The 26,296-nt window shown below is 39.3% G+C and overlaps 1 protein-coding gene across 4 annotated transcripts in view; it reads left to right on the plus strand.

Annotated features, from left to right (window-relative positions):
• Positions 1 to 435: 435 nt before the first annotated feature.
• Positions 436 to 26,296, plus strand: part of IPCEF1 (interaction protein for cytohesin exchange factors 1) — a 39,032-nt gene continuing 13,171 nt past the window's right edge. Inside the window, exons 1-8 of one of the 4 annotated variants that reach the window (XM_071435186.1) lie at positions 436 to 453; positions 594 to 630; positions 1,298 to 1,467; positions 8,346 to 8,419; positions 9,542 to 9,613; positions 12,558 to 12,619; positions 15,906 to 15,994; positions 21,274 to 21,643. In XM_071435186.1, coding sequence (XP_071291287.1) covers positions 1,309 to 1,467; positions 8,346 to 8,419; positions 9,542 to 9,613; positions 12,558 to 12,619; positions 15,906 to 15,994; positions 21,274 to 21,643 — 826 coding nt within the window. In that variant the 5' untranslated portion in view covers positions 436 to 453; positions 594 to 630; positions 1,298 to 1,308. Of the gene's footprint in view, positions 454 to 473; positions 631 to 676; positions 825 to 1,297; positions 1,468 to 8,345; positions 8,420 to 9,541; positions 9,614 to 12,557; positions 12,620 to 15,905; positions 15,995 to 21,273; positions 21,644 to 26,296 lie in introns of those variants that run through there. The other 3 variants (XM_071435194.1, XM_071435169.1, XM_071435176.1) reach the window with 3 other exon arrangements.

Below are 26,296 nucleotides of genomic sequence, written 5' to 3' on the forward strand. Positions count from 1 at the left end.
CAGTGACTAAAATTTCCATACATTTTGTGTGATTTTTTTTCCTTAAGAAATATTATGAAACTATTTAATAAGGAAAAAAAATGTTCTGCATTAAATAAAAAGAGGCAAAGGCGAAGATCAATTTTTTTTTCTTTTTCAGTATTTCTTAGAATGAGCTAAATGACTATCAGTCATCTGGCATGTATTTTAATCTCCCCATGTTTGTAAATCCTCCTTATGGAGCCTAATGAAGCCTTAAAATGCTGGAGTTTTAACTTCTATTTTTTAACTACAAACCACAGAATACAATTTGGGCAAACACAGCAAAGTAGAAGCTGTCTGTGGATGTGAAACAGGAAGCAGGAGTAGATAGACACGTGTAATAGGGTTGTGTTTGCTCTTGCTCAACTAGATATACATCAATTTTAATTAACACGTTTTTTGCTTCAGCTGCTAACGTCCCTTCAGCAGCGAGTGGGTTATGTGTTTCCATCCTGCATATACCACCAGCATCACCACCACGTCCTTTTCTAGCTCCCCCCTCCCCTTTCTACACAAATGTTGCAACACAATCTGAAATTTCCTCTTTTCTTTCCTTCCTGCATTTCTTACAGGTTCCTTTGCGTCAGAAGGCAAAAAAGAAAAGTCAAGGTAATGAGAGATTATTTTTTCTTTTCTCTCCTGGATTCCTCTTTTGTTATTTTCTTGGTATGTCTTATTCTTGGGAGGGTGAGGATTTTGTACTGCTACTCATCTGGTGAAAAGCTGCTTTTTAACTCCACTGATTCTTACACCGATTCTGAGAAAAATGACAACGGGCTGTTCCTTTGGACTAAATCCTTGTGGTAGGTTAATTGAATCAAAGCTGGAAATCAGTGAGGTAGAATCAGCTGCCTGCACAGACGTACACACTAGTGGTTTTCATGTATTTGGCATAATAGTTTTCTCTAGCTGACTTAAATAGATGTATCATTTTCAGTGCAGCTGTGTGAGAGAAAATATATGCATGCTTCTCTTAAAAGGATCAAAGGCTGTATTTTTAATTTACAAAAACTCGTGTATGGTTATCTTAGCATTAATTAGTATCTGCATTATCTATAGCTTACTGTTTAATTTCTGAACATCAGCAAGCCTTTCAAATGAATGTGTGTTACTGTCACAGCCATTATAAAACTGAATTACTTCTAAGTATATTTTAAGACATGCTTGGATGACTTGCTGAGGTTCCTAAGTAAGGATGATATCCTTAATTAGCAGCAACATCTTTCCTGGTAATGCAGTTTTAAACAAGCACAACACTGTATTTTTAATGGTACAGGGTTCTTTATAATGAGCCGACGGAGGATATCGTGCAAAGAGCTGGGGCAAGCCGATTGCCAAGGATGGCTCTACAAAAAGAAGGAAAAAGGAGCTTTCATTGGCAACAAATGGAAAAAGTTCTGGTGTGTGCTAAAGGAGTCATCGCTGTATTGGTACAGCAGTCAGCTGGTGAGTACAGTGTACAGGCAGCTCCGGCTGCCAGACAAACTGCATCTGCTGGGACTGACAGAAGGGAACCTGGGGTCACAATTTAGGTGCACCCTGGAGGAGTACAAATAACTGGGTTTATTTCTCAGCCCTGGCACTTCTTGTGATCTGGGAAGTGTCCATATGAATTTGAAATATGCAGAAAACTATGTGTTTTCTAGTTCAGCAGGTACTTGTGAAATGTTAACTTGCTGTCTGTTTTGCCATGTAAAGAGCTCTTCTTTGAGGGATCTGGTGGCATTTGAATTTGAGAAATCTTTTCCTGGGTATAGACAAATTGCAAAAAAACTCAAAACAGGAATGCTTCTTCACTTCCTATTAATTTAATTTTCAGAAATGTCTCTCCTATCTCTCTTTCCATCCCCTTCCACACTGAGATTATTCCATTTGTCTTCTTAGTTTATTTTTCTTTTTTCTTCTATTTTCTTCCTATTTAAATTTATTTGGCCTCCTTTTTATTTTTTCTTTTTCTTTTTTTTTTTCCTCTTTTCAAATAGTAGAGGGCAGCTGGCTTTACTCTGGGCTTGTTTGATTGGGCAGAGAGGGTGTTTTGCCCATCCTAGGAAGATTCAGATACAGTTATTCCCTTCACTTTGCTGTCTGGCACTGCTACCTTTAAAAAACTCTTATCACATTCAAATGATGGGGTGACAGATCTAAGAATTAAGGTCTGAAGAGCATTAGAGTATGCCAGCAAAAACATAGTTTGAAACTCAGCAGCTTCAGTGTTGAATTGTGGATGGGCATGAGGTTCCTTAAATGCAACACAGCTGCTCTGGAAATCAGCATGTCACAGGCACAGCAAAGAATGAAAGATTAAAGGAACCCTTATTAATTCTTAGAGCGTTTTAAAAAATATCAAAGGCAATCTGAATGATTTTCACTTGTTTATTTACACTGCAGCAATCCCCATCAAAATTTTTGCTAGCTGTTTCAGGGAAAAAAATACAATAGTTTAAGCCATTTAAAAAACTCCTCAAACCCTAAACAAAGCTTTACTTGGTTAGACTAATTCACATTCTCCCTTCAGAGTATAGTGCTAGTATTTTTTGTGGGGTGTTTTTTTGCTTGTGTGTGTGTGAGATATTTTTTCTGTTTGCTTTTTTTAAATCCAAATAAAAACTTTGACTGGTACTTCAAGATGATATTAACTATTTCTTCTTCGGCTAAAGGAAAGCAACTCTGCTAGTCTTGGGCTGTTGTTTTTTATGATGTGGTCTGATATGGATTCCTTTGGATTCATATGGATATGTCTGATATGGATTCCTTTCAAGACTATGTCAAATAAGTGCATAATAGAAAGAAAATAAATAGAAATATTGGGGAAAAAAGTTTTGAAAAGGCACTTTTTTCCTTATGCTTACAATATCTCTACTTGAAAGACATGGGGAGGCAGTAATACCAATAAGCAGCATTAATACCTTGCAAAACCTTATTGGCTTTTATAAATCTGTTTGCAGTTGTACTTCTGGCCAAGCTTTAAGTTTTAAGAAAGGTGAGCCTGCTGGCTGACATGACCTTTTAGACACAGAAAATATCTGAAAGGAATAATTCTAAGGAGTAATCAAGATGAGAGGAAATAAAAAAGGCAAGACTAGGAAAAATTTGCCTCTGGGAAGAGAAGAGTGATGGGGGAGAGGTGCAAATTCCTCCACTTCCTTCAGTTGTTCTGGCCTGCTTAAATTCCACTCCTGAGATCCAGAAAAACCATGATCATGCTGGTTCCTGTGCTCCTAGACAGCACTTAGCCTTTTAGTCCATGCCTATTTCCTGACTGTCACTGACTGCCCCCAAAAGAACAAGGCTGAAAAATAAGAGTCAGCCTCATTCCAGTTTATTTCATTTCCTCTGAAGAGCTAATGTGGCTTCAAAATACTGTTGTCTTGTGTCAACCCTGAGTTCTCACCTATCACAGCTGTGCTTTAAGCATGCTAGCCAGTAGCACCTCTTTGCTTTCAACTTCTGCCAACTCTCACACACTATTTTATGGTAAAAATTCAAGGTTTCTTTGGGCAGCTTAAAGTGCAGCCCCTATGTAACTGTAGGTTCAACCAGTATTTGCAGAATGTCAGTAACTGTGGGGTTTGGAAAGGAGGAGAGGTGTTCTTTGCTGAGGCCTGCTCTCTTAAACTCTTGAGACCAGAGGCATGCTCAGAGTTGTATGTGGGATCATGTAGAGCCAGATATTCTCACTTCTAGGTTGTTGAAAGAGAAATAGCAGTGACACATGCGCTTGCTTGCTTGACAAGTCTCTGGCATTAGGACTGCCTGCACTTCCACTGTCTTCAGTAAAGTTAATCCTTGGTCCCAAGGGGCTGTACAATGTGACAGTCTCAAGTTCTGTTGAAATAGAAGTCCTGCTCCTCACGTGCCTGAGGCTTCCTGTGATGGGCCCTTTTACAGGGGCTGATGTCAAAAGTGGTGATGAAAGAGTGGGGCTGATGTCAAAGGGACTGGGGCACACTGGTTGCCTGTAGCTCTGCTTGACCAGCTTGGCTCTGCTGAGAAATGAGCTTGGTTTGTTTGTGGCTGTGTGAAAAGCAGACACTGGCAACTGTAGCATAGCAACAGGGTGCTGGACCTTTTTTCTAATGGAGATGGAGAAAATTGAGAGTGGGTGGAATTTGTATGGGAACGTGCATAATCCTGGATTTGGGGAGATAACCTCATCTGCATATCATCTTCTTGGTCAAGTTTGTCTTCATGTGCCTCTGAAGCTCTGGATATATCTGTCACTCTAGCTTAATTTTTCTTCAAGCCACTCTGGTTCTGGGTCCCTCATGAGAGGCAGATTTGGATACATTACATAGGACAATTGTTGTGACAATTTTCAGCTGATATTTCCTTCAATTTAATGTAAAATATTTTGTGAATGCCACAGCTCAAAAGAGCAAAAAAAAAAAGCGTGATCAATAGCAGATCAGACACCCTAAGAGTCAAGCTTCTCCTTCACTGAAAGAAAGCCAGAGAACACAAGCAAATCTGAATAAATTTTCAATGAGCTAGCTGAGGTCAGGGCCCAGTGGTCTCAGCAGGCTTTGGTAGGCTGCCCTGGAACCTCTTCCCAGACAACCTTCTTCTTTCTATAAAATGTGAGACAAGTAAACTTCTCTTTGCAGCACGGAAGCACTCCCAGTCTGGGGAGGGGAAGCTGCTTGGACTAGGAGGAAGCATGGAAGGGCTGGTTTTGCAATGAAAACACAGGACATGTCAGAAAATATATCTGGGCAGTCAGAATTTCTGGGTGCATTCAAGAACATCAAACTCCTTGGACAACCGCTCTTCATTAGTGTTCGTTTATGTATTTTTTTTTTTTTTTTTTTAGTACTGCTCTCTGGAGGCAGCTGCCTTGAAGACAAGTGTTTAAGTAGTACAGTTTGTGATCCTGCCTGACCCTTTAGCTGTTTCAATTGTCATACTGAAACCCCAGAGGGAATCAGTACTCCTACATAGGAAGAGGGGTGGTGGGGGAGGATTGTCACATGGAATCCCAGGCTCCTGGCTCTCTGTGCTTGTTTCGACTGTGTTGGATAGTGTTGGCTGGAATGGGACAAAGAACTAAATGCCTCTGTCTGGTGGGTCTTTAGGGTAACTTGACTGGTTTTCCAAATAGAGTTGAAATAGATTTTTGTGGAATGTCTTAATGGTGGTTGTCATGGGGATACAGCTGAAAAGAAATATAAATATAAAATTAGAGAGATGCAGGCTGTGATCTACTGTCACTATTTATCTTTGTACTTTTTTTTTCCTTAATTCACGCATCTGAATTGGTACTCACTCCAACAGCTTTGCTGGAAGCTGTATAATTATGGCCTTTTAAAAGAAAAATCTTTTACCTTTGAGTTGTAATAGCTGCTTATGTGGATGAGAAAAAGTCATTGATGTCAGCTGATTGAGCTGAGAGGCTTGGGGACCTGTGGCCTAATATCTTAGACAAATTATTCACAGTTCTATAGGATGCCTCATTGGTGTACTTGGCAGAGAGAAAAAAAGACTAAAATGCTGAACTGCTCCTCCAACATCCATAGTGTCTTCTGGGGGCAGTGCTGAAACACTGATGAAGCCATGAGGACTACCCTGTTTTGCAGATTGGAGCTCTTCCACAATAACAAGATATTTCATTTTCTAGCACTATGTTTTAAAATCTTGCTGCAAAATTACACTCCCTTTAAATGACTTACTTAATCTCCTAAAGCCACATTTAAGTAACATCTTGAGGCAAGCTCAAAAGGACATTTGCCTCTTTCATTGGATTCATGCATTGTGTTTCATAAATAATTTCTGGGTTTTTTTTGAGTGCAAAGCTTTTCCTGTGAAAAAATGGCTACTTTATTTTTTGCCACAAGATTTTGCAGAGACTGTTATTATTAATGAAATTATTTTTCTACAACTTGGAATAGCAAAAGCAGAGATTTATGTTAGTCTAACCTCGATAAAACCCGAAAGAGATGACAGCTTATTCTTTTAAATATACTGATTAAGTAGAGAATAGGTTAAGATTCTTTGTATCTGAGTTTTTTAGGGCTATTTTACAGCTTCACATCAAAATCTGAAGGAATCTTGAATGAAACATTGAGTTAATTAATAGCATGTTAAAGTCGTGTTAGGGATAACGTTTTGGAAGAAAGAAAGCACTTAGGATTTCTATATGCTTTAAATGTTTTAAAATGTCATTTTTATCCTAAGAATGACTGAAAATATGACTTCCACATGTTCTATTCCTAGGATTTATTTAGAATTCTATCTGCTGACTGAAATAACACCTTTAAGATTTTTAGTGACTTCTTTTTTTTTTCCTTTCTTTTTTTCCTTTTTACTGGGAGTATGGATTCCTACTACAGAGAAGCAACTGGCATTGTATGCATTTCTCATCCAGCAGTGTGTAGAATAGTGATTGTTGTATCTCATGGACAGCTTTTTTGGGTTTGGTTCATGGTATTTTTAAATTGGTTTTGGGAACCAAACAGGAATTTTGGTGTTCCAGATCCAGTAAATGATCCTCTTTTTGGAACAGAAATGCTGGATAATACAGTCTCTACTTTTAGTACAGTCCAGCCCAAGAATAGTGCTCCTTCATTTCTCACCAGTATTTATTTGCTCATCCCTATATATTTAATATACTATGGATTTGGTAATGCTAGGTTTAGTTAGTTGTCATTTTATCTCAATGACTTTAAGCTCATGAAATTCCAGCCTGTGGAATGGAAACAAAAACTCCCCAAGCTAGTCACTAAACAAGTTTTACAGATAAAAATACAATCAGAAAGTGTTAAAAGCCCAAGTAGCAAATAAGCACTTTTCCATACAAATATTACAAAATGAAAATTTTTCAGCCCAGATGTAAAAAAATCTTTTTTTCTCCTGTACTGACAGAAAAATAGGAAAAACCCCTTCCAGTGGTGCTGTGTCTCTGTCTTGAAACAGCAAAATCATTTATTGGTGGTGATATGAAATACAAACTTCTCACATGAATGTTTAATACATGTAAATGACAGGAATGATGGTTAGGCCATAATTTATTGTATACCAAAGAACAGATATGCAGATGTGAGGGGAAGCCACCCACTGAAGTAACCATTCTGTATTAATATTTCAGTTCTTGGAGATTCATACTTCCAAGCATTAAAGCTCAAAGACTTGTCTTGATGAGCATCTTTTATAGTCTGATCATATTCATGCATAATGAGACTTGAGATACTGTCAGTCATCTTCATTTATCCTCTGTCTTTGTAATTGTTGTGTGTATTTTATCTGCTTTAACTCAGTGTACATTTTCAGAATTTTAATGTGTCTACTAGCAATGGCTGTGAGCAGCAAAAATGTAATTCAGGAATGAGCACTCTGTGCTTTGGAAAGTACGTTTTTTCCTGACATTATGTCCTACAGACTTTTGTTGACATTATATATTCATCTCATCTTAGGAGGACTTCTAACCTCATTGCAGATGACTAGGTGTATATAGATGGATGTAGTAAGGAAGATGTTTCTGCCTGAGATGCTTCAGTTTCAGGCAGCACAAACAGGGATTTGAGGCTTGTCACTTTAGTTTCTCAGCTCTGACTCAGAGTCCTGCTGACTGAGAGCAGAGACGTCAATGCTCAGTAAAGCTCCTGGCATGCAGAAAGGGCTGACTGTATATAAACAGGGTACTGAAAATGTAAATGTAAATGTCTGTCTGGATATTGCTACCTCTTGCACCATGCCTGCAAATTTCTGGGGGTAGTGATAGCTGGGTGACCAAAGCCCTCTGAGGCAGGTCTGCAGTGTTTGACCACAGAACTCAGCTGCATGGGATAGGAGCAGCCTGCATTGCCTCTGCCTTGCTTGTGTACAGGTGACCCTGCAAAATGGTTCATGCTGCAATTACACAGGGGACACCCTCCTCCATTTCTACTTAGAATAATCTTGGGGCACTTCTGAGCTGTATTTTTTAGCTATACATAGGTCATTTTATGTGCTGCTGTTACATGTTTGTGTAAGACACACACATGCTGTGTGTACATGGCACAAACCCACCTTTGAGACTGTAGGTGCCATCCAGACCTGAACAGATGATATAACCCTTGTACATCTTTACTAGTCAACAAAATCTATGCTTGCACTCTGCCACTTGCACCAACAGGAGTGCACTTGCACCCCGGATTTGCACAAATATAGCTGGTATAGAAATATTCCATCAGGCGTTAATCTGTCCCCATGGTGATGAGCATATATTTTCACAGTATAAAAAGCTGTCAAAAACAAGCACTTGCATGTTAAATATTATTGAGCATTGGAGTCTACTAGTTTACCAGTTGGCTGATGTGGTGATATTTAATTTCTTTTTTCTTTTATGGAAGGCTGAAAAAGCAGAAGGATTTATAAGACTTCCAGACTTCAGTGTGGATCGAGCAATTGAATGCAAAAAAAAGCAGTAAGTTTATCTCTTGTTCCCAGTTTTGCATGATTTTTTCAACATTGCAAGGAATGAGCCTCAGTAGTCTTTGACAGTGAAGCTGTGGGGAGTTCTTTAGTGTTGTATAAATAATGAGATATTAATTGAGCTACTGAAAGAAAACCATATTGCAAAAATATTTTTTGAAAAATTTCTACCAGATGTGCTTTGCTAAAACCACAAATAAAAAAGAACAGATGAATGTGCCAAATGCTTTCTTTTTCTTTTCCTTTTTTTTTTTTTTCATTTGCTGTTTATGAGTAGACTGTAATTCTCAGATCGCCCTCTTAGTTGAGGAGGTCAGCAGTGGTGCAAGTAATGCTGCATCCCTCCAAGCCTGGATTATTCTTTAGGCTGCTGTGGTGCAACTGAGCTTGGACTGTGCTTGAGGCCTTTGGTTGTGCAGGGAATAAATACTTTCTTTAGCAGGGTGCATTTAAAAGTATTCTCTCCAAACTCCATAGGCAGAACTGACTTCCAGCTGCTTCTGAGTACACTTCAAACGTTGTTTAAAGTTATAAAGTGCAGCATGGTTTTAATTGTGTCCCTCAAGAGAAAACCTTCGTTCTTCTGATGGAGAAGTCAGAAGAGCTAGTCACTGTTCACCGACTGCATGCTGCTTGTGATTTTACTGTGTCACATGTCCCTTCCCTCAGCCATCAGTTTTCCATGCTTTGGGGTCTTAGCCTGATTGATCACAGCACACAGAAGCTGTTCCATGTCTTGGGTCACTACTGGTGTTTTCTTCCAACATTTTTCAAGTTTGCTTTGCATCTCAGAGCTGGAGGAAACAAAATTGCACATAGTATTTGAGGTATGAGAAGGTAGCAAAGTTATGTAATGAAATAATGGAAGACTTTGTTTTATTCTTTATTCCTTCCCTCAGTTCCTGTAATTTATATTCTCTGAATAGTGTGTGGCCTAGGAAATGAGCTAAAAATAGACTAGAGTTTTAAAGAAAGAGCTGTATTGATGGACAAGCTAATCTGGATTAATATAGTGGAGTGAATAAATATTTTAAATAATCCATTCAGCTGTTATTTTTTCTTTCTTATGGAAACTATTTTTCTTCATATCTCTTATCTTTTTCCTTTCCTAAAGTGCTATTAAGATCAGCCACCCACAGATCAAGACATTTTATTTTGCGGCAGAAAATGTTCTGGAAATGAACACGTAAGTAGGAGCGACTGGTCGTGTTTCATCCTGTCTCATGCCTGAGAACACCCTTTGAAAGTTCATTCTTTCACTGTCAAGCAGTCGTTGACAAAGTTATTTGGGGAATTACTGAGTCTAATTTTTCTGGTCACTAAATGGAAGAAAACTACTGCTCTTTGTTCACTAATTATGATTAAAATCAGAATCGCTTAATTAGCCCAATTTTGGTGCTAATCTTCCCAGCATTTGCTGGTGTATATCCCTTTCTGTTAGAGTGGGGCTAAGATTTGATAGCAAGTACAGCACCTGGGAAGAAGTGAGGGGAGAAAAGAAAGAGAGGGAAAAGTCCCAGAAGTGATCTGGGACTAGAATATAACAGTTTCTGATTTCAGAGTATCGTATCAGCTAACAAGGAGGGTTAGAGGGATAGAGAGGTCTGTTTCCTTTATGTAAATTAGCATTAACTTCAGCATCAAACTGTGCTGTAGTTGAATGATCCTCATGGCAGGTCAGACATTTTCTTTCCACAAATGGTCCAGAAGATTAACAACCAAATAGTTCACAATGGAAGAAGTAAAAATGGATATGAATTCTGCCATTTTAAAAACCACTGAGCTATCAGAAAGATACTATTTTCTACTAATCCACATTTGGCCAGTTTAGATATATCTCATATCTTTGCCTTTTTTACTTCAGATTGCAGTCTGTTCTCTGTGCTATTGCATTAAATAGCCAAATACTGGATACAAAGAAGTACAATTTAAATGGGAAGAGAGCTCCTACAATAGTTGGGTCAGGATTTTCATCATGGCTCTACTGGTGACCTTTGTGTGATTTTTCACAGGGCAATGGCTACTCATTCCTTCTATAAATGAGTGACCTCATACATATTTGCCACAATAGAAAAAGAGAGAGGTTGAGAGAATGTGTGTAACCTTCTGAAAGATCTATAGGTACAGAAATGTACAATATTACAGTAGTGTATGTCCCTAGATATGTATTAATAAATCTGTACTCTACAGATGCCTACAAGTAAATATAGATTAAAAGAATCTGTTGCCCTTTGCAAGTTGGAGCAGCATAGAGCATTCTGGTGGGGAGATAACCATGCATTTTGTTGTTCCTGCACTTCCCACCAGAGCTCCTGAATGGAGTGACAAGATCCTGAGGCAGATTGGATGAGGATGACTGAGAATGAGGGACAGCTGGACAGGAATATTTCAGTAGAGAGGGTAACCCTAGTTAAGAGAGAAGAGATGGAAGGATGTCTGGAGAAGGAAAATTAGAGCTAATGGAGGATATTAGTAAGTGCTAACAGCCAGTTTGGAGCCCAGCTGGAAATTCTCATATGAAAAATGCTTAGTCTCTTGTGAGTCAGTGATTGAAATCTAAGCAGGTGTCTTAGCTCTTATGCCCCTGGAACGATTTTGTTCAAATTCCACTTCTTGATTAAATTTCATATTGGCTTAAAGATAGGTAGCCTAGTGTTAGAGCAGCCTGCACTATGCTGTACTAACCCCCCACTGCTGCAGCTGATGATGTTTTCCTTGGCAAAGTACAAAATACATGCATTTAATACATAAAGTACACGCATACTCACGCATATGTCGAAACAGACTAAAAGACATCTGTTCTCTTGGCTCCACTCCTGCAAATGCACGTGTGAATGGTTCCACTGAACTCACTGGAGCATTTGTGTGTGTCGAGTTCCTGGTGTGCAGAAATGCTTGATGGATCGTGACCTTTTGTAACTCTTCACGCATATATCGACATGTGCATATACCTGTACATATATCTCTATTAAATCAACAGTGGATTGATTAAAAAAGTCATTTGTTTCACTAATTTATCATGCATTTTTTATTGTCATACACACATGAAAAGTGAAGTCATGCTGACTAGCTGCATGCATTTAGCTGGCCAGTTGTACATAGTTATTAGTGACTTGTCTGCCCTCATCATTAATGAAGCCCTAGAATTTTTTTTAGCAATTCTTTTCCTTGTTAAGGTTGATTTTCATTTAAAAAATCATTCTGTTAGGATTAGCTATCCAAAAAGAATCAATGGACCACTCTTATAGAAATGAAGCTTTGTTTTTCTGATTTGTTTGTGGCTCCATTGCTCATACTGTAATCTAAAAGTGCAGTTACTTTGATGCTGATCTTACTAGCAAATTCCCTGTTGCTTTAGTAGAACCAAAATAAAAAAAAGGGGTTTTCCCAGTAAGGAATTCCTGCCCTTCATACTTTCTTTATATACATCTTGAATTTTAATCTTAAAAGCTTAAGCCTTTTCAGTTGTTAGTTACTTAAAATGCAGATAGATCTGAATCACCTACAGGCAAACATAATGTACAAAAAGTATGACTAGGGAATGTTTCTAGCAGCGGAAGAATGCAGCCACCTAGGAAGATAAGTGAAAAACACCCAATTATAGCATAAACCAACACAGGAAGTGAGACTTACTAAAACCAAAAGTACATAGCAAGTTGAAAAATGTGATATGTTATGATCAAAAAGTTTGGTTTCAAGTGGTGCAGACTGTGCTGCGATAATTTTGGCCAGGCCAGCTGACATCATCTTCTGAGGCTCCCATTCCTGTTTCTTCATCTCAGGTGAAAGATGACACCTCAACAGCTGGACTAATTCTCTGACATGGAGTTACAGCACAAAGACTTTTTCTTTAGCTTACACAAATGTGACTCCTGGGTCATCAGTATGACTTTTTTTCAGTATCAAGGAAAAATGTCCCAGGCAGCTAATCATGTTCACTACAGGGAATATTAAAACAGAGGTAACTGGTGCCTTTCTAGAAGATTATCTAAGAAATAGAAACTTTGACATTTAGTTGTCAGGCTAATGAAAACAGATGTGGTGATGTAGGAAACAACTGAAAGGAGCAAAACTCAGTCTGAAGAGCATGTGAGTGTCCCTGACTTGTGTTCCCTCTGTTTCAAACATAGGTGGCTAAGTAAGCTGGGAATGGCCGTAGACCCTCAGGCACCAAACAGGAAGAACGAGGAAGGTATGCTCCTAACTGGTTTCAGTGTGTAACTACCTTGTGTTCTTCACAGTTTTTGCTTGGCCAAATTTTTGATTTTTGCCAGCTATTTTCTTTCTTTTGAACTGCCATCTTGGGTCTGCCTACTGCCTGAGCTCAGAGAAACCACATTGTCATGACACAGAGTAACCACAGGAAAAGAAAAAATGGTGAGAAACAGCGTGAGTGAGAGACACTAGGTGATCTTGGGAGAGGTGTGTAACTACTTTCTGGCAGTTTGCTGGCTTGCTAAGCCTACCAAGCGTGAAGAGGACCAGCTGTGCTGCTCTGGGTTTTGAGCTGGTGAGTTATATCACAGGAGTTGTGCTGCAGCGTGGCAGCTGCAGGCCCAGGGATAACTTGTGCTCTGCAGACCCATCCCTACTGTGTCTCCTCCAGTCTGGGGGGTTTCAACAATTGCAGTGTTGGGGGTTGAGGGGATGGTACTGCTATTCTGGAGCTTACAATTTGTTTTGGAGCCAAGCCGAAGTTCATTACAGAATGAAAAACTTTAAAACTCCTAAACAATTTATTTATTGTCCTAATTTGTACACCGACCTACTATAACTCTTTGCCGGGAGGATACCAGCACTCAAATCACAAATCTGGGCAGAGGGGCTGGTTTAGAATGAGAAGTGCTCTGGGTAATATTATGTTACCAAACCAGGAATGGACTGTAACCTGAGGAATATGTGAGGAATATCTGGGCTTTTAAGTCTCCATTTTTAGAGTATTGGTACCCAGCGCTCTTTTTGGAATTGCTGAGCTTGTGAAGGAAGTGTCATTATGAAGAAGAAGCTGTTGGTATTGGCAGTTGTATGAAACTGAGGTGATGCAGCCTGTTTTGTCTAAGCAATGAAGTTCCTCTCTGCATCCGTTCTGCTTTACCACAAAATTCAAGATTGTGGTTTATGTCCAGGCTTGGGACATGTCACTACATTATTGAATAATTTGATCTGGCTCCAATTATGGTCTACCATTAAAAGCAGCTTTGGGATTGGTAAACACTGATGCTGCTGATTTCTGGAGAATTCAGCAAATCTCATCAGTTTCTTTGTTTTTAGGTCACATTTGTTTCTTGTCAGGAAACTTGTTAACTTCCACACCATCTAATTCTTCCTGCCTGCATCCTGTTTGAAGCCACCTTTATCAAAACATTTTAGGATAAAGGGCTGTATTGAATATTAGGTTGTATAGCAAGAACTGCAAGATACTTGTACTCAGGGATGAAGTCTGCAAATATATTGTCCATCTTTTCATGAAGGGAAGAGTTCAATGGAAAGTGGAAATGGCCAAAATTTTTTACAACAAACCAATTTTTTTAAACCTCAATAAAACATGATACTGGTTGTATTGGTTGAATCAAGAATTATGAAGCAATAAAAAAGGAGTTATTCCACTAATTTTAATATTTTAAAAAAATGTCCAAAAGATAAAAAAAAATCCACTCAATAACCTCTGCAACAGGTTATCTAATAACTTTGCAATAGCATAATATAGCCAATATTTCTTCAGCTTTTAAGGATAGCCACCTGTTTTCCCCTCAGGAAAAGGCCTTCTGATTCCAGTGTCAAACACCTCCTTTCTTTTCATGCATGTTTTGTCACAGGTGCTCCAGCCACTGCCTTCAGTGTGGGTGCAGCACCCACTGGTGCCTGGGTGGACACATCCTTACAGAAACATTGCTATGTTTCATAAAAAACACTGTCACTACCCACAGTCACTTCTGTTCCTGCTGACCAGTTCCTCTTCTCTGCATCACACAATTCTTCAGAATATTGGCTCTTTTTATGGCATTTCTTGTGTATTCAGATACTTTCTGTGCATTTTAACACAGGCCCCCTGTTTCTGACACTCTGTAAGAGTGTCAGAAACAGCTGTTGAGCCTTTTTCAGTTCTTCTGTGTGCCTAAAATGGGAGCTGTAGAAAGCATAGCTTGTTACTGAGTTACTCAAAAAGGCATTAGTAGAGTCTTAGAATTCAGTATAGGCCTTATTGCAGCCAGTTTCAGTTCTTTATGCTTAGATGTGCCAGCATATATTTCCAGTAAACAGAACAGCATCTATGCTATTCAAAACCCTACAATTCTGCAAAGAGTACAGGGAGAAAAAATAATGAACTCCTTTAAGTTTCTCTTTGTTAATATGTTAGAAAATTCTCTCTCATGCACAAAATTCTTCTCTCTTATAACTTTATTCCCCTCACGCTGTGCTTGTTAACACCCACCCTCCCCCCTCAATCACATGCAGAAAAATAAAGCATGTGGTTATTAAATGAGTTAATTTTAGATGAAATAATTTCAGGTGACGGTCCAGAGACCATGCTAACAAACTGCTTTCTAGTGGTGTGAGCTCCTGAAGTCGAGCTCTGATGAGGAATCAGAGCTGGACATAAGCAACCCTGCTCTTTGGGGCAGAGCTGGACAGAAGCTCTTGGACAGCACAGGCTGCTGAGTGCTTGTGGCCAGCAAAGGGCAGCCCTGGATCCCATGGACACCACAGGGGCAGCCTCTTGTCTGGCACTCAAGTTGTCCTCATCAGGCTCTGACTTTGTCTTTGAAAACTCCCATGTCCCCAGCTCAGTGGGGATCTTGTCCAATGTTTACTATTGCCAGGTCCTGGGGATAAGAACCAGCAACATTCTGCCTCCCTTGTTCTGTGTCTTTTATCATTTTATCAATGATTATCACTTCTTCAATCCACCTTTAAACAAATTTGTGGAAAATGTTTTCACCTGCTGCACAGATAGTTGAAAGAAATAACAGGATGACTGCCTCTGCCACATGTCCATGAGTTCAAACTCCTACGAGTTTGTTACAAAAAAAAAAAAAATATAGAAAAAGACAAGTAGGGTATTCCTAGAGTACTCCTAGAGTACTGTGTTTACTTTTGGTATTACTTCTTCATATGTACTGCCATGCTGTATGGTGTGTCTATATGAGACACCATGTGTGACACAAGACTCCCACAAGGCTGCTCTATAGTTTCCAAAGCATTATATGAACAATCTTTTTATTCCAAAATTGCAGCCAAAGCCCCAGTGCCTGTTGCTAGCTCCAGGAAAACTTACTGGTTACAGAATTAAGGGATTGCCTCTGCTACTTGCAACAGCTCTCCAGCATTACTACAAGTATATTAGGAGACTGACTTGTTAAAGTGTAGTCCTAAATCCAGAACACCCTACTTGGTGATCTTTGGTTGCCACAGTGCTGCAAAGATTAATATGTTGGTCTAACTCTTTATTTTTGCTCATTTTCCATGTCTACCCTCAGAATGCTACAGTGAAAGTGAGCATGACGACCCAGAAATAACAGACACGCCACCTCCACCCTACACAGTCCAGACCCCACCTCCTCCTTCGGTAAGTGTTCCAGTTATTACCTTGTTTCTTGTTGCAAGCAGGTTTGAAACAAAACCCTCCTGAGGTGGTGGACCTCTAGGAATAACCTAAAACTTTGTCTGGAAATGTCCATGCATTTCCAGTCAAATGTCCATGTTTCTGTGAAACCTTCATGTGCAAACTGCCCGCCCCGTGGCAGAGCTCACAGCTGGCACATCCTGCACCACAGGGAGATTTGTGCTGTAAAAGATCAGCTCCTTGCTATTTATCTTGCTGGAGAAAGGAAGGTGTCATTCTACCTCATAAACAAACTCTGTCTTTTCTTTAGAAGATTTTTAACACACTGCTATAAGCTGTTTTTTCATACTGTTCTCTCTTTTTTAAAAATCCATCCTGAAACCTCTCTCTTTTTGTGACCTTGGTAGCATATCTAACAGCTGTGTATTTATTTATTTATTTGAGTGGGCTGTTTTTAAGACTGCTGAATTTGAAGCTGCTTTTGTGGCGGTGAAGTGAAGGAAAAGAGGCCTCTTCACACAGAGATAAAAATCTGTTTTTTTTCCTCTACCTCTGAAAAATAGGCTATGAAAAAAGATAATAGGCATTCTTCCAAAATCTATGTAGCATATTGTCCCAGAATATTCCTTCATTTCATAAATTAAAATAAGCACTATGAACCCTCATGAGTCTAATCAAATTGGCTCGCCTAATTATTATCTAGTTCTTGCCCTATTAATCTTGTTTCTATGTAATTGTTTTTCCCAGTGATCTCATTGTCCTTAGATGTGATTTAAATGGATTTTTAAAAAAATCTTCAAATTTTTAAAAAGTTTTTCCATTTTATTTTTTAAGTAAAGAAAGAAAAGTTGTTAATTTGCTATGGCAGGTAGCTTCACTAGTAGGTTTAGGGTGGGATGTTTTCCTCTCTTTTCAGCCTTTAAAAGAAAAGTTTAATTTGTAGTAGAAGTCAGGAAGAGCTGTTGCAAGTAGCAGAAGCAATCCTTTGATGTTTGTAACCAGTAAGTTTTCCTGGAGCTAGCAACAGGCATTGGGGCTCCAATTTTGGGGTAAACAGATTGTTCATATCATGCTTTGGAAGCTATAGAGCAGCCTTGTGAGAGTCTTTTGTCCCTTCATTTTTAATTTTTTAAATTTTTCCCATTAAAATGGAAAGTCAAATTTACTTAATTCTGTGTTTAGAAAAGAGTGATCTGGTTTGGGTTGGTAAAAAAGAATCCTGATTCAAGCCTTTCCCTTCCCTACCTGAAAGTTAACACTGTGAGGTGTTGCAGTAGTATACTTGGTACTAAATATTCTCATGGCATCTCGTGGAATGGAAGTGTCTGCTGTTGAGGTACAAGTTCCTCTGTGGCACGCTGAAATGACACCCAGTAGCTGGGGTGGGCACAGGAGCAGCAAAGCAGGAGCAAATCAGAAATATACAGATGAGCTAGAGAAGCCTGTGCAATCACTGGCATTAATAAAAGGAGATGTTGTGGACAGAGCTGCCTGTCTGGCAATCTCTAATTAGCTGACATAAAGCTGGGAGCACATGTCACACTGTCACCCACTCACCCCCCTCATTTTCAGTCAGATAAGTCAGCCTTCACTTCCTCATCCCGAAACGTGTGACGTTTATCACCAGAACAATCCTCCTGGCACGCGGGGGTGTGAGGCGTTCACTGCTGTAGAATGTGGTTCTTTATTGCCTGTATTAGCTGGAAGTGAAATGTGACTGAGTGCCTATAAATATCAGAGGAGAGAAGAGCTTTGGCAATATGTCTCCCACAGTTATTCATGGCTGTGGGTCAGTTAATGGAGCATCTTGAATTTTATACCTCAGTGGCTTGCCTCAGGAGATGTAGATGTGTTTTCCATTTGCTTGCCTCTGAGTGAGTGCCTGCATTTTTCCAGATGATGAGTTTTAAACAGGTGCTGGTTTTAGTTTTCTGTTTTTCTGGTTTCCTGCTGCCTATTGGTCTGTTGCTGCAGAGGCCATCTCCGGTTGTCTCCTTCCCATATGCTCCTCTGGGGTGCTGGCCTCCACATTTTGGCAGGGAACATGTGGGAGGAAGGCAGTGGTGCAGATGCTGAGGGATCCTGCTTTCTCAAGCTTTCCCTTAAAGAGAATCTTCCCTTCAGCCTTTGCCTTTGTCAGCTGATTTCCCAATTCTTTCTATCTCTTAAAATCCCTTTCCTTGTGGACAAAGGAGTCATCTTTTCACCCATTTGGCCACTCCATTCGCTGTGGGTCTGCCCCGTGCTCAGCTTGCTTACGTAGTGAGTAGGAACAGCTCTGTTTGACTGCAAGTCAGAGTCTTCTTTTAAATACAATATTTAATTGCCCTTTCACTTCTGGGCAAGGGCTGAAACAAGAAAAAGACTGGAAGGATTGGAAAAGCTCAGCTTCCACTAAAAACTCAATTTGAGGTTTACAGCCTGTGGTTGTCTCAGGGAGGGCTGGTTAAACAAAGCTCTCTGCCAGTTCATTTGTTGCAGAGTTCTTGAACCAAGCTGTGAAGTCTCAAAACTGTGGTGGATTTGGGTTCATATTCTGTGGGTGCAGCACTTGGCCTACTTCAGTTTTCTCAGATTGCTACTGGAAGTGACACTTATCCTGTCAACTCAGCTCAGTGTCAAGAATGCCACAGGCATTGATTGGAGTTAATGGCTTTTTATTATTTTAAGCAGAAAGGTCTCCAAACTTCTTGACATCAACTCCAAACCAAAAACTATTATTCTGGAAACTAATAGAAACGCAGGTGTAGGCTCTGTTACATTTTAGAGCAGCAAAAATTTTGCTGTACTTCTAGAGCCAAGTTTGTACTTACTGTTCTATTCTCTGCTGGCTCAAACCATTTTGAAATTTGCAGAAGAAAAAAGTAGTGATCATGAAGTTCCACGTGTATGCATGAGTTTGGGTACTGTGGAGGAAAAATGTAAGTGCGGAACAAGTAAATTATAACATCTGTAGGACAAAAGTTAAACTGACCACCTGCGTTGTCCAAGTGTGAATGCATACACAGTTAAAAAATCAGCAGATATGCTAAGACAATAGATTGCAGCAGCAGCCAAAAATGCAGTTGAAGAGTTTCATGGTCATAATTTGTCTCTAAAAAATATCTAGAGACTCATTAACCTCCAGTGAAATCCTTATGATCTGCTTTTTAAAACATCCCCAAATGGAAATTTATTATATGGATGATTGCAAAACTTCCAGAGGAGTCACTCAAATAAGTTAGGTAAACATTTGTCATGCCAAAGGAAAAACAAAACACAACACATATGCAGACAAAAAGAAATGCCTTCTGGCAGTCATATTTATTCTCACTCATATTTTTTAATTAACACACAATGAAAATAAAAACATATTCCCCTCAGTGAGGCACAGCCTTCATTTCAATAACAGTTTTTCCTTTTTTGTAGAGACAAATGCCAGAAAAATAGAGGTGAGATCTAATATCTTCCTTTTCCAGCTTTGAACAACTGAAATTAGACCATCTGCAACATGTGGGCAAGAGCTCTTCCTGTTGGGTTGTTCTGCTTGACTTTATAAATGCTTCAACAATTTGTCTTTGTGGTAGGAGCTCTTAGATGAAATGCTTCGTATCACCTGTGTTCCCAAGGGCATTTTTAGTACTCCTAGTTTAATACAGCATCTCCTCATCCTTTGCTTGAGGATGCATATGTGAAGGTTTCTATTTTAGAAACAAAAACACACCTGAAACACAGTGCTGTGCTTTTCACAGGGGAATATAAATGTCTGGGTCCTACAGTGTTTGGCATGGTCCTATAGGAATCATGAAAGGATCAGAAAACATGCCTTATGAGGAATGGCTGAGGGAGCTGGGTTTGTTCAGTCTCAAGAAGAGGGGGCTCAGGGGAGTCCTCATTGCCCTCTACAATTCCCTGAAGGGAGGTTGTAGCCAGGTGGGGGCCATGCCTACAGTGACAGCACTGGAGGAAGTGGCCTTAAGTTGGGACAGGGCAGATTCAGGTTAGCTATAAGACAAATATTTTTCACCATTAGGTTGGTCAGGGATTGGAATAGGTTACCCAGGCAGGTGGTGAAGTCACCATCCCTGGAAGTGTTCAAGAGGGATCCAAATCCAGTGCTGGATGATGTGTTTTAGGGGTTGCAGTGGAAGTGCTGGGTGCTTGGCTGGACTGGATGAACTTGAGAGTCTCTTCCAACCTTGACAATTCTATGATATTATGAATGGCTTCAAAAATTTACAAAAGTGAAAAACTGCTATAAACAAATAGTGCCCACAGTCTGATATAGGTCCTCCTCATCCTCTGAATTGTCTCCTTGTTACATGATGCAGCTGTATTAGAAGCACAGGAAGGCTTTGCTGGTTTTAATATGAGAAGGAAGTAGTAGACATTACAGTATACAACACTGAATTGCAGAGTTTAAAAATCATAATAAAAAAATTGTTACTCTTGGCTTGGTTTATTTGAATAAAACTTATTTCTGGTTTACTTTATAAATAGGTATTCCAGGCTAGTCCCTTCACTGTGTTTTCAGCTTTTCCAGGTTTCCGTAGCAACACCTTCTCAGTAAGTTTCAATATTTTCAGTCTAGTTATCATCTGTTTTAATCCTTACACAGATCTGTTTTACATAAATATTGAGGACAGAAACTTGTGGTCCATCAAGTCTGGTATTCCAATGCTGGCATTGGCCAGTAGGAGATGATATGCAGAAGGAGTAAATTTCTGCAGTAGCAAATCTGGCTTTCATATTATGATGATCTCATCACAATTTCTGATAGTTTCTGCTAAGCCTTCTTGCTCTGGTGAATGATTACCCCTTGAATGGACTAGGAAAAATACTTTACTGTACTTCAGTGCTCGGGACCCCTTCTGTCTATCCCTGGTTATTGCATTGGTGGAACTGTTGAGTGCTTCATGTTCAATGGCTAATTTGGAGTTTTTCTTCTTCACTCTTGATTAGGCCAATAAAGTGAAGACAAATTAAAGAAAGAAGGTGAGTGTGAGACCTACCACAGAAGGCTGCATTCAGTAATAGTTTTCCTTGGTCTTTGTTTCTAGGCATTGTCAGGTTCATACCTCTTTTGCCTTTGGCTTCCTGGTGGCTTGGTTTCTGAAGTTACTGCTCTGTAGGGGATTGATTGCCACACCACTGGTTTGTTTGGATGAATAAGTAACCAGTACATCAATTTTTGGTCATTCAGCATTTCAATTGCATATCTATACATCATGTAGAACCTAGAAAGAGGAGTAATTTGTAAATATTTTTTCTTTTTTCTCTTTTTTTCTTTTGTTTCTGGAAAGCAGGATCAGCAAAAGTCATCATTCACCTCAACTCTGTCAAGTGAAGCATCTTGCTCTCTCTCCTCTCCTGAAAGCACTTTCAATTCCCAAGAATCATCGTCTTCCTTGACATCCAAAGTGGTTTATTCTGAGAGGCAGTCCTGGCTTGACCTGGTGAGCGGCTCTGCCACGGAAGAGGGTGATCAGCCTTTAACATTCTGCATACAGATCCATTCTGATGAGGCACCACAAGTGGTCTGTGGAGATGCAGCAGAAAGCCAAGAAGTCCAGCTTTCCCAACCCAATGGTGGATCCCAAACCTCTTACTTAAGTGCAGATACACACTGCCTAGCTGTGCCAGATGCAGCAGGACAGCGATCACCAGCCAGAGGTGAGCTAATGAGAGAGGAGATTTTTGCTGCAGAGCCATACAATAGAAGAGTTCCAGGTTTCCTTAACTTCCTTCCCTCTTCCTTCCTCTATATTCCTCACTGAAGAGTTTTCCAGTGGCACATCATTTATAACATTTAAACTATTGCACATTAAATATATAACCTAGTATCTGGTTTGTAGGTACCTTTGTGACTTTTCTCAAATTGTATCTATATGTTAGACCATAACCTCTGTGTATAAAATTAGAATAGACATAATTTTATTAATAGTCCCCCTTCCTTCCTCTATATTCTTCACTGAAGAGTTTTCCAGTGGCACATCATTTATAACATTTAAATTATTGCACATTAAATATATAACCGGGTATCTGGTTTGTAGGTACCTTTACAACTTTTCTCAAATTTTATCTATATGTTAGACCGTAACCTCTGTGTACAAATTTAGCAAAGACCTAATTTTATTAACATCCTTTATTTGAGTGTTTATATCTTTATATCTTTTATTAGTTAGGATTGAATAAAAATGTTAACAAAGTGTGTCACAGAATGGACACTGTAACAAAACTGTAATATGTAGGGATTCGTGAACATAGGGTTAAGTCAGTCCAATTTCACAAATCTGTGCTGTTGCATTTGCTCAAAGTACATACTCTCTATTTGCTACATTAAGCTTCATTGTAATCAAGAGAAAACAATTGAAATCCTGAATCAGAAAGTCTATTAAGGCTGGATTTTGTTTAAGCAAATAGGTGTATGCACAGTATCCTCCTACTGAAATGTACTGCTAATTGAAAAAGGTGGCATGGTTCCAGAATTTGGTTATTGTTACTGTTCGTAACTCTCCTGTGTAGCGAGGAAATATCTCCTGCCTTCTGAGCAAAGCTTCTTTCTGAATTAAAAGCCGTCGAAGCCTAAGAGCTGTTCCTGGCATACAGTTCTGAGTAGAGGGGTAATACATAAAGGAACAAAAACATTCCTGTGCCTCAGCTCCTCCCATGATTCCAAATCCTTGTAAAGATTTGAAGTGGCTTCTTGGTTGCTGAAAGAGAAGGGTTGTCTCAGCACAGTGCAAAAGAAAGGTGCATCTAAGAGCTTAGGCTGAAAGTAATGCAGTGGTGGAAAGAAACAACACTGGAGTTGTTGGGAAATCAGGGCATTTCACTGTAGGTGAACTTGATACTGAAAGATGATACGATGAGGCACATTAGTTACCTTGTCAGTCAGTGCCTCTATGTTTTACAAACATCCACACTTAGAAAGCTGGCACCCCTTTGTGTAGTCATACCTTTCCTGATTTTACACCAAAAAATAGAAAAGAAAAGGACATTAAGAAAAGTAAAGTTTTCATCAAAAGTAAAAATTTACTCAGTGTTTTATGCTCACCTACCTTATCCATTTTGTAGGCTTCTCTGCTAGAAAATTCTGCAGCAATGAAGAGCAGAAAGAATTAAAATCCAGAGTGAGCATATGTGCTGTTTCTATGTATTGGAAAACAGTGCTTTGAGTTACTGTGGAATCTAATTCCCCTAATTCTGGCTTTGTAAGTTGTGAAAGGCTGGAGCTGGCAGAAATGGAATCCCTAATGAAAAAATCACAGACATATTAAATATATTGTTTTCTATAATTTTACCTTCTGAGTTAAATTTGATAAAGTAATGTCTTTGGAAAACATCATTAGGGATATTTAAGTGGATTGTTGGAATGTAGGTCATAAATGGCATAGTGGCTTATAGATCCTGTTGACAAAGCTTCAGTGGTTGCTCTTCAGAAATCTAAACTTTTGCTTAGAATGTATTCCTCTGATATTGTCAGAAATCCTGCAATAATGTGTAGGTTATTGTTTTCCATTGTAATGTAAGGGTGACAAATACTTTTATGGATGTCAGAGAATGTGCATGACACATTCATAATCACTTAAAGTATAGTTTGATAATAGGCTCAATCATACCAACCACTTAAATGGGATTAAAATGTAAATCAAGGCATATTTTGGTATGTTCCTGCAGTGTGCAAGATGGTTTAATTTTGGTAAGATTATTCCTGGGGAAATGAATTCTTCTGTTGCTCACTGCTTAGCTGATGGGCAGCCCTGATGGCAGAGCACAGAACACTTCCACCCAAACCACAGTGGTGATCACTGACAGAATTCCAGATATAGATCATTGCACCAAGACAGTCACTATGGAAACTGTATCACCTCACTAGTTCTTGTCTGTGTCACAACCATTGCTGACCAAGCAAACGTACACCAGACACAGGTCTGTCTTTCCTTTATCAGTCTGCAGACTACTGGCTGGGTGTGGAGAGTGCTGCTGTGGGGGCCCCTTCCCTGCAATGGTCACTGAAAACATTAAGGAAATATTTTGCAAGGAGATAAAGCAACTTCAATTTGAGCATGAAGTAGGAAAAGAAGGATTAAAGTAGAATAACATTTCAGTTCCAAATGAAAGTTATCAAAAAGAATGCAATTCTGGGTCTGTGGCTCATCCCCCAATAATTTCCCTCTCCAGCTAGTTGATAAGCACATGCATAAGTACTGTGAGATGAATTCAAGTTGTTGGGTAAAATCTAGCTGCAAATTCTCCTGATTTGCAATAATGGTAAGAACACCCTTGTTATCTGATGCAAAACAAGAAGGCATACCTCAGTGCAGTGGGCATTATTTGCTTTACAGTGCTTCTGAATAGTCTGTTTCTGACATGTTTCAGAGTCATGAGACTGCATGCAGGAGGAGACAAGTTTGTCTTTTGTCCACATTTGTCCTGAAAGCACATATTCCCTGTGTGTAAAGATGGCCCTGATATCATCAGCACAGCTATATTCTTAGATAGTCTTTGATCCCAGTCCCCCACAGAACCTACTGATGTGTCTCTCTCTTTCTCCTGGTGAGGATAAAAACACCCTGCCACACTGTTTGCTGGCCACATTCTTCAAGGTAAAGCCACAAGCTGAATTTTTGGTTGTAGCTGATAAGAGCCTAGAGTTGAGGTAAAAATTATCTAGAACTGAAGAACACTTTTGCTGGGCAAAGTCTAGAAATGGAGACCAACATGAGAAAAGTTGGTACCTAAAAGGAAGAAAGAGTAGCTGTCATTTTGTGGGAAGAACTTATAATGAAAAAGTACAAAAACAGTGAAGAAACCTTAGTGATGAGTTAAACAATGGAAGAAACATTTTCCAGAAATAAATGAATGAATCTCCATAAGAAAAGCTACAGATTCAACCTAAATGATGATGGATTATTTTTTCTACAGAAATTATTTAATGAACTCTGCTAAGCAACTGTGAGTGTCTGGTGCAAGGAGCCACATTTGATATTTTAAACAATCTTTCCAACTACTCTTAGTGGCATTATGAACATTGTCAGCATTTATTCTCTGCACCAGTTGCTGGGGAGATGTTACACACCAGAGAGTGGAACAAAGAAGGGGAGTTTATCAGTTTTCTCTTTTGAAAGGAGACCAACATTATGCGTCCATTTTCTTTTTGGAAATATTTAAGACTTTGGTGATGCAGCTTGCTACATGCAGAGTGACAAAGGATTCTAAGCTGCCTGTGATGCAAAGCAACTGAAAGGTAAACAAGAAACAGCTGAGAATACAAGCAGCTGTCTGACTACGTGCACTGTATCCAGGAGCTGGCCTTGGCCTCTCCAGGATGGCTAGACACACTCTTTGTATTTCTTCTGGCAACCACTGGAAGAAAAAGTGTGTGACCCATTATGATCAAAAACCACAACAGCTAAAGGAAGCCACAGGAACTAAGAGGTCATATAAGAAAATAGGAATAAGAAAATAGGAAAATCCCTATTTATTTAGGGATCTACTACTATAGCAGTAAGATCCTTCTTCCCTGCATTTTCTGAGGCTTTCATGATCATATGAAGTTAATGTACCTTGGCAAGGCATTCCTATTTTACCACTTCTGGCTTATTTTACCTTAGCTCACAGTAGCTGTGGAAGATCTGGTGTGTGCTGATATTTTCAAACCTGGACAGCTTTTCAAATACCTCTTGGATTTTATCTGGGCTGGTTTTATGGGAAGGAGTTGGTTAAATAGGAGCTGGATTCATTCAATTCCTTCTGTTCTCATGACTGACATCCTCTTCCTCTCTGGAGTCTGCCTGTGCCAGTAATAGTCAGAACAGATCCTCTGGTGTGCTCTGGCCCCTTTGTTCCTTCTGCAAAAGTTATAGAAAATAGCTGGATCATGGCTGAGACTAGACAAGAAATGTGCTTATTGTGAGAACAGCTATGTAGAGAAACAACTTCAATTATTATTTTGTTTCTCATCAAAAAAGCTTTAGAAATCACAGTGAAAACTATGGTGCTATGGTTTTCTGAACCCTCTGAAAAAGAGATACTTATTTATGTTGTTTCCAGTTCAGTTTATTAAAGTTCCACCCCTCACTATTAAGTCCACTATACTGTCAGACAACAGCATCTAATTGTGGTAACATAGTTTTCCTCTTATTTTCTTCCAATCTTTCCTCCCTTAGTTCTGCATTTGCCAGTGAGGAGTTTGCTTAAGTTATGCTCACCTAATTGAAATTTCTTCTGTATTTTCTGTTCCATAATTATGTGGGAAATGGGATTTCCCTGAGGTGACTTCATATTACCATTGAAAATTCTAGTACTACTGTGGAGAAGGGC

This window comes from Agelaius tricolor, unplaced genomic scaffold (assembly GCF_023055355.1).
Source record: "Agelaius tricolor isolate 1412-34295 unplaced genomic scaffold, bAgeTri1.0.p SCAF_1, whole genome shotgun sequence".
Classification (NCBI taxonomy): Eukaryota; Metazoa; Chordata; class Aves; order Passeriformes; family Icteridae; genus Agelaius; species Agelaius tricolor.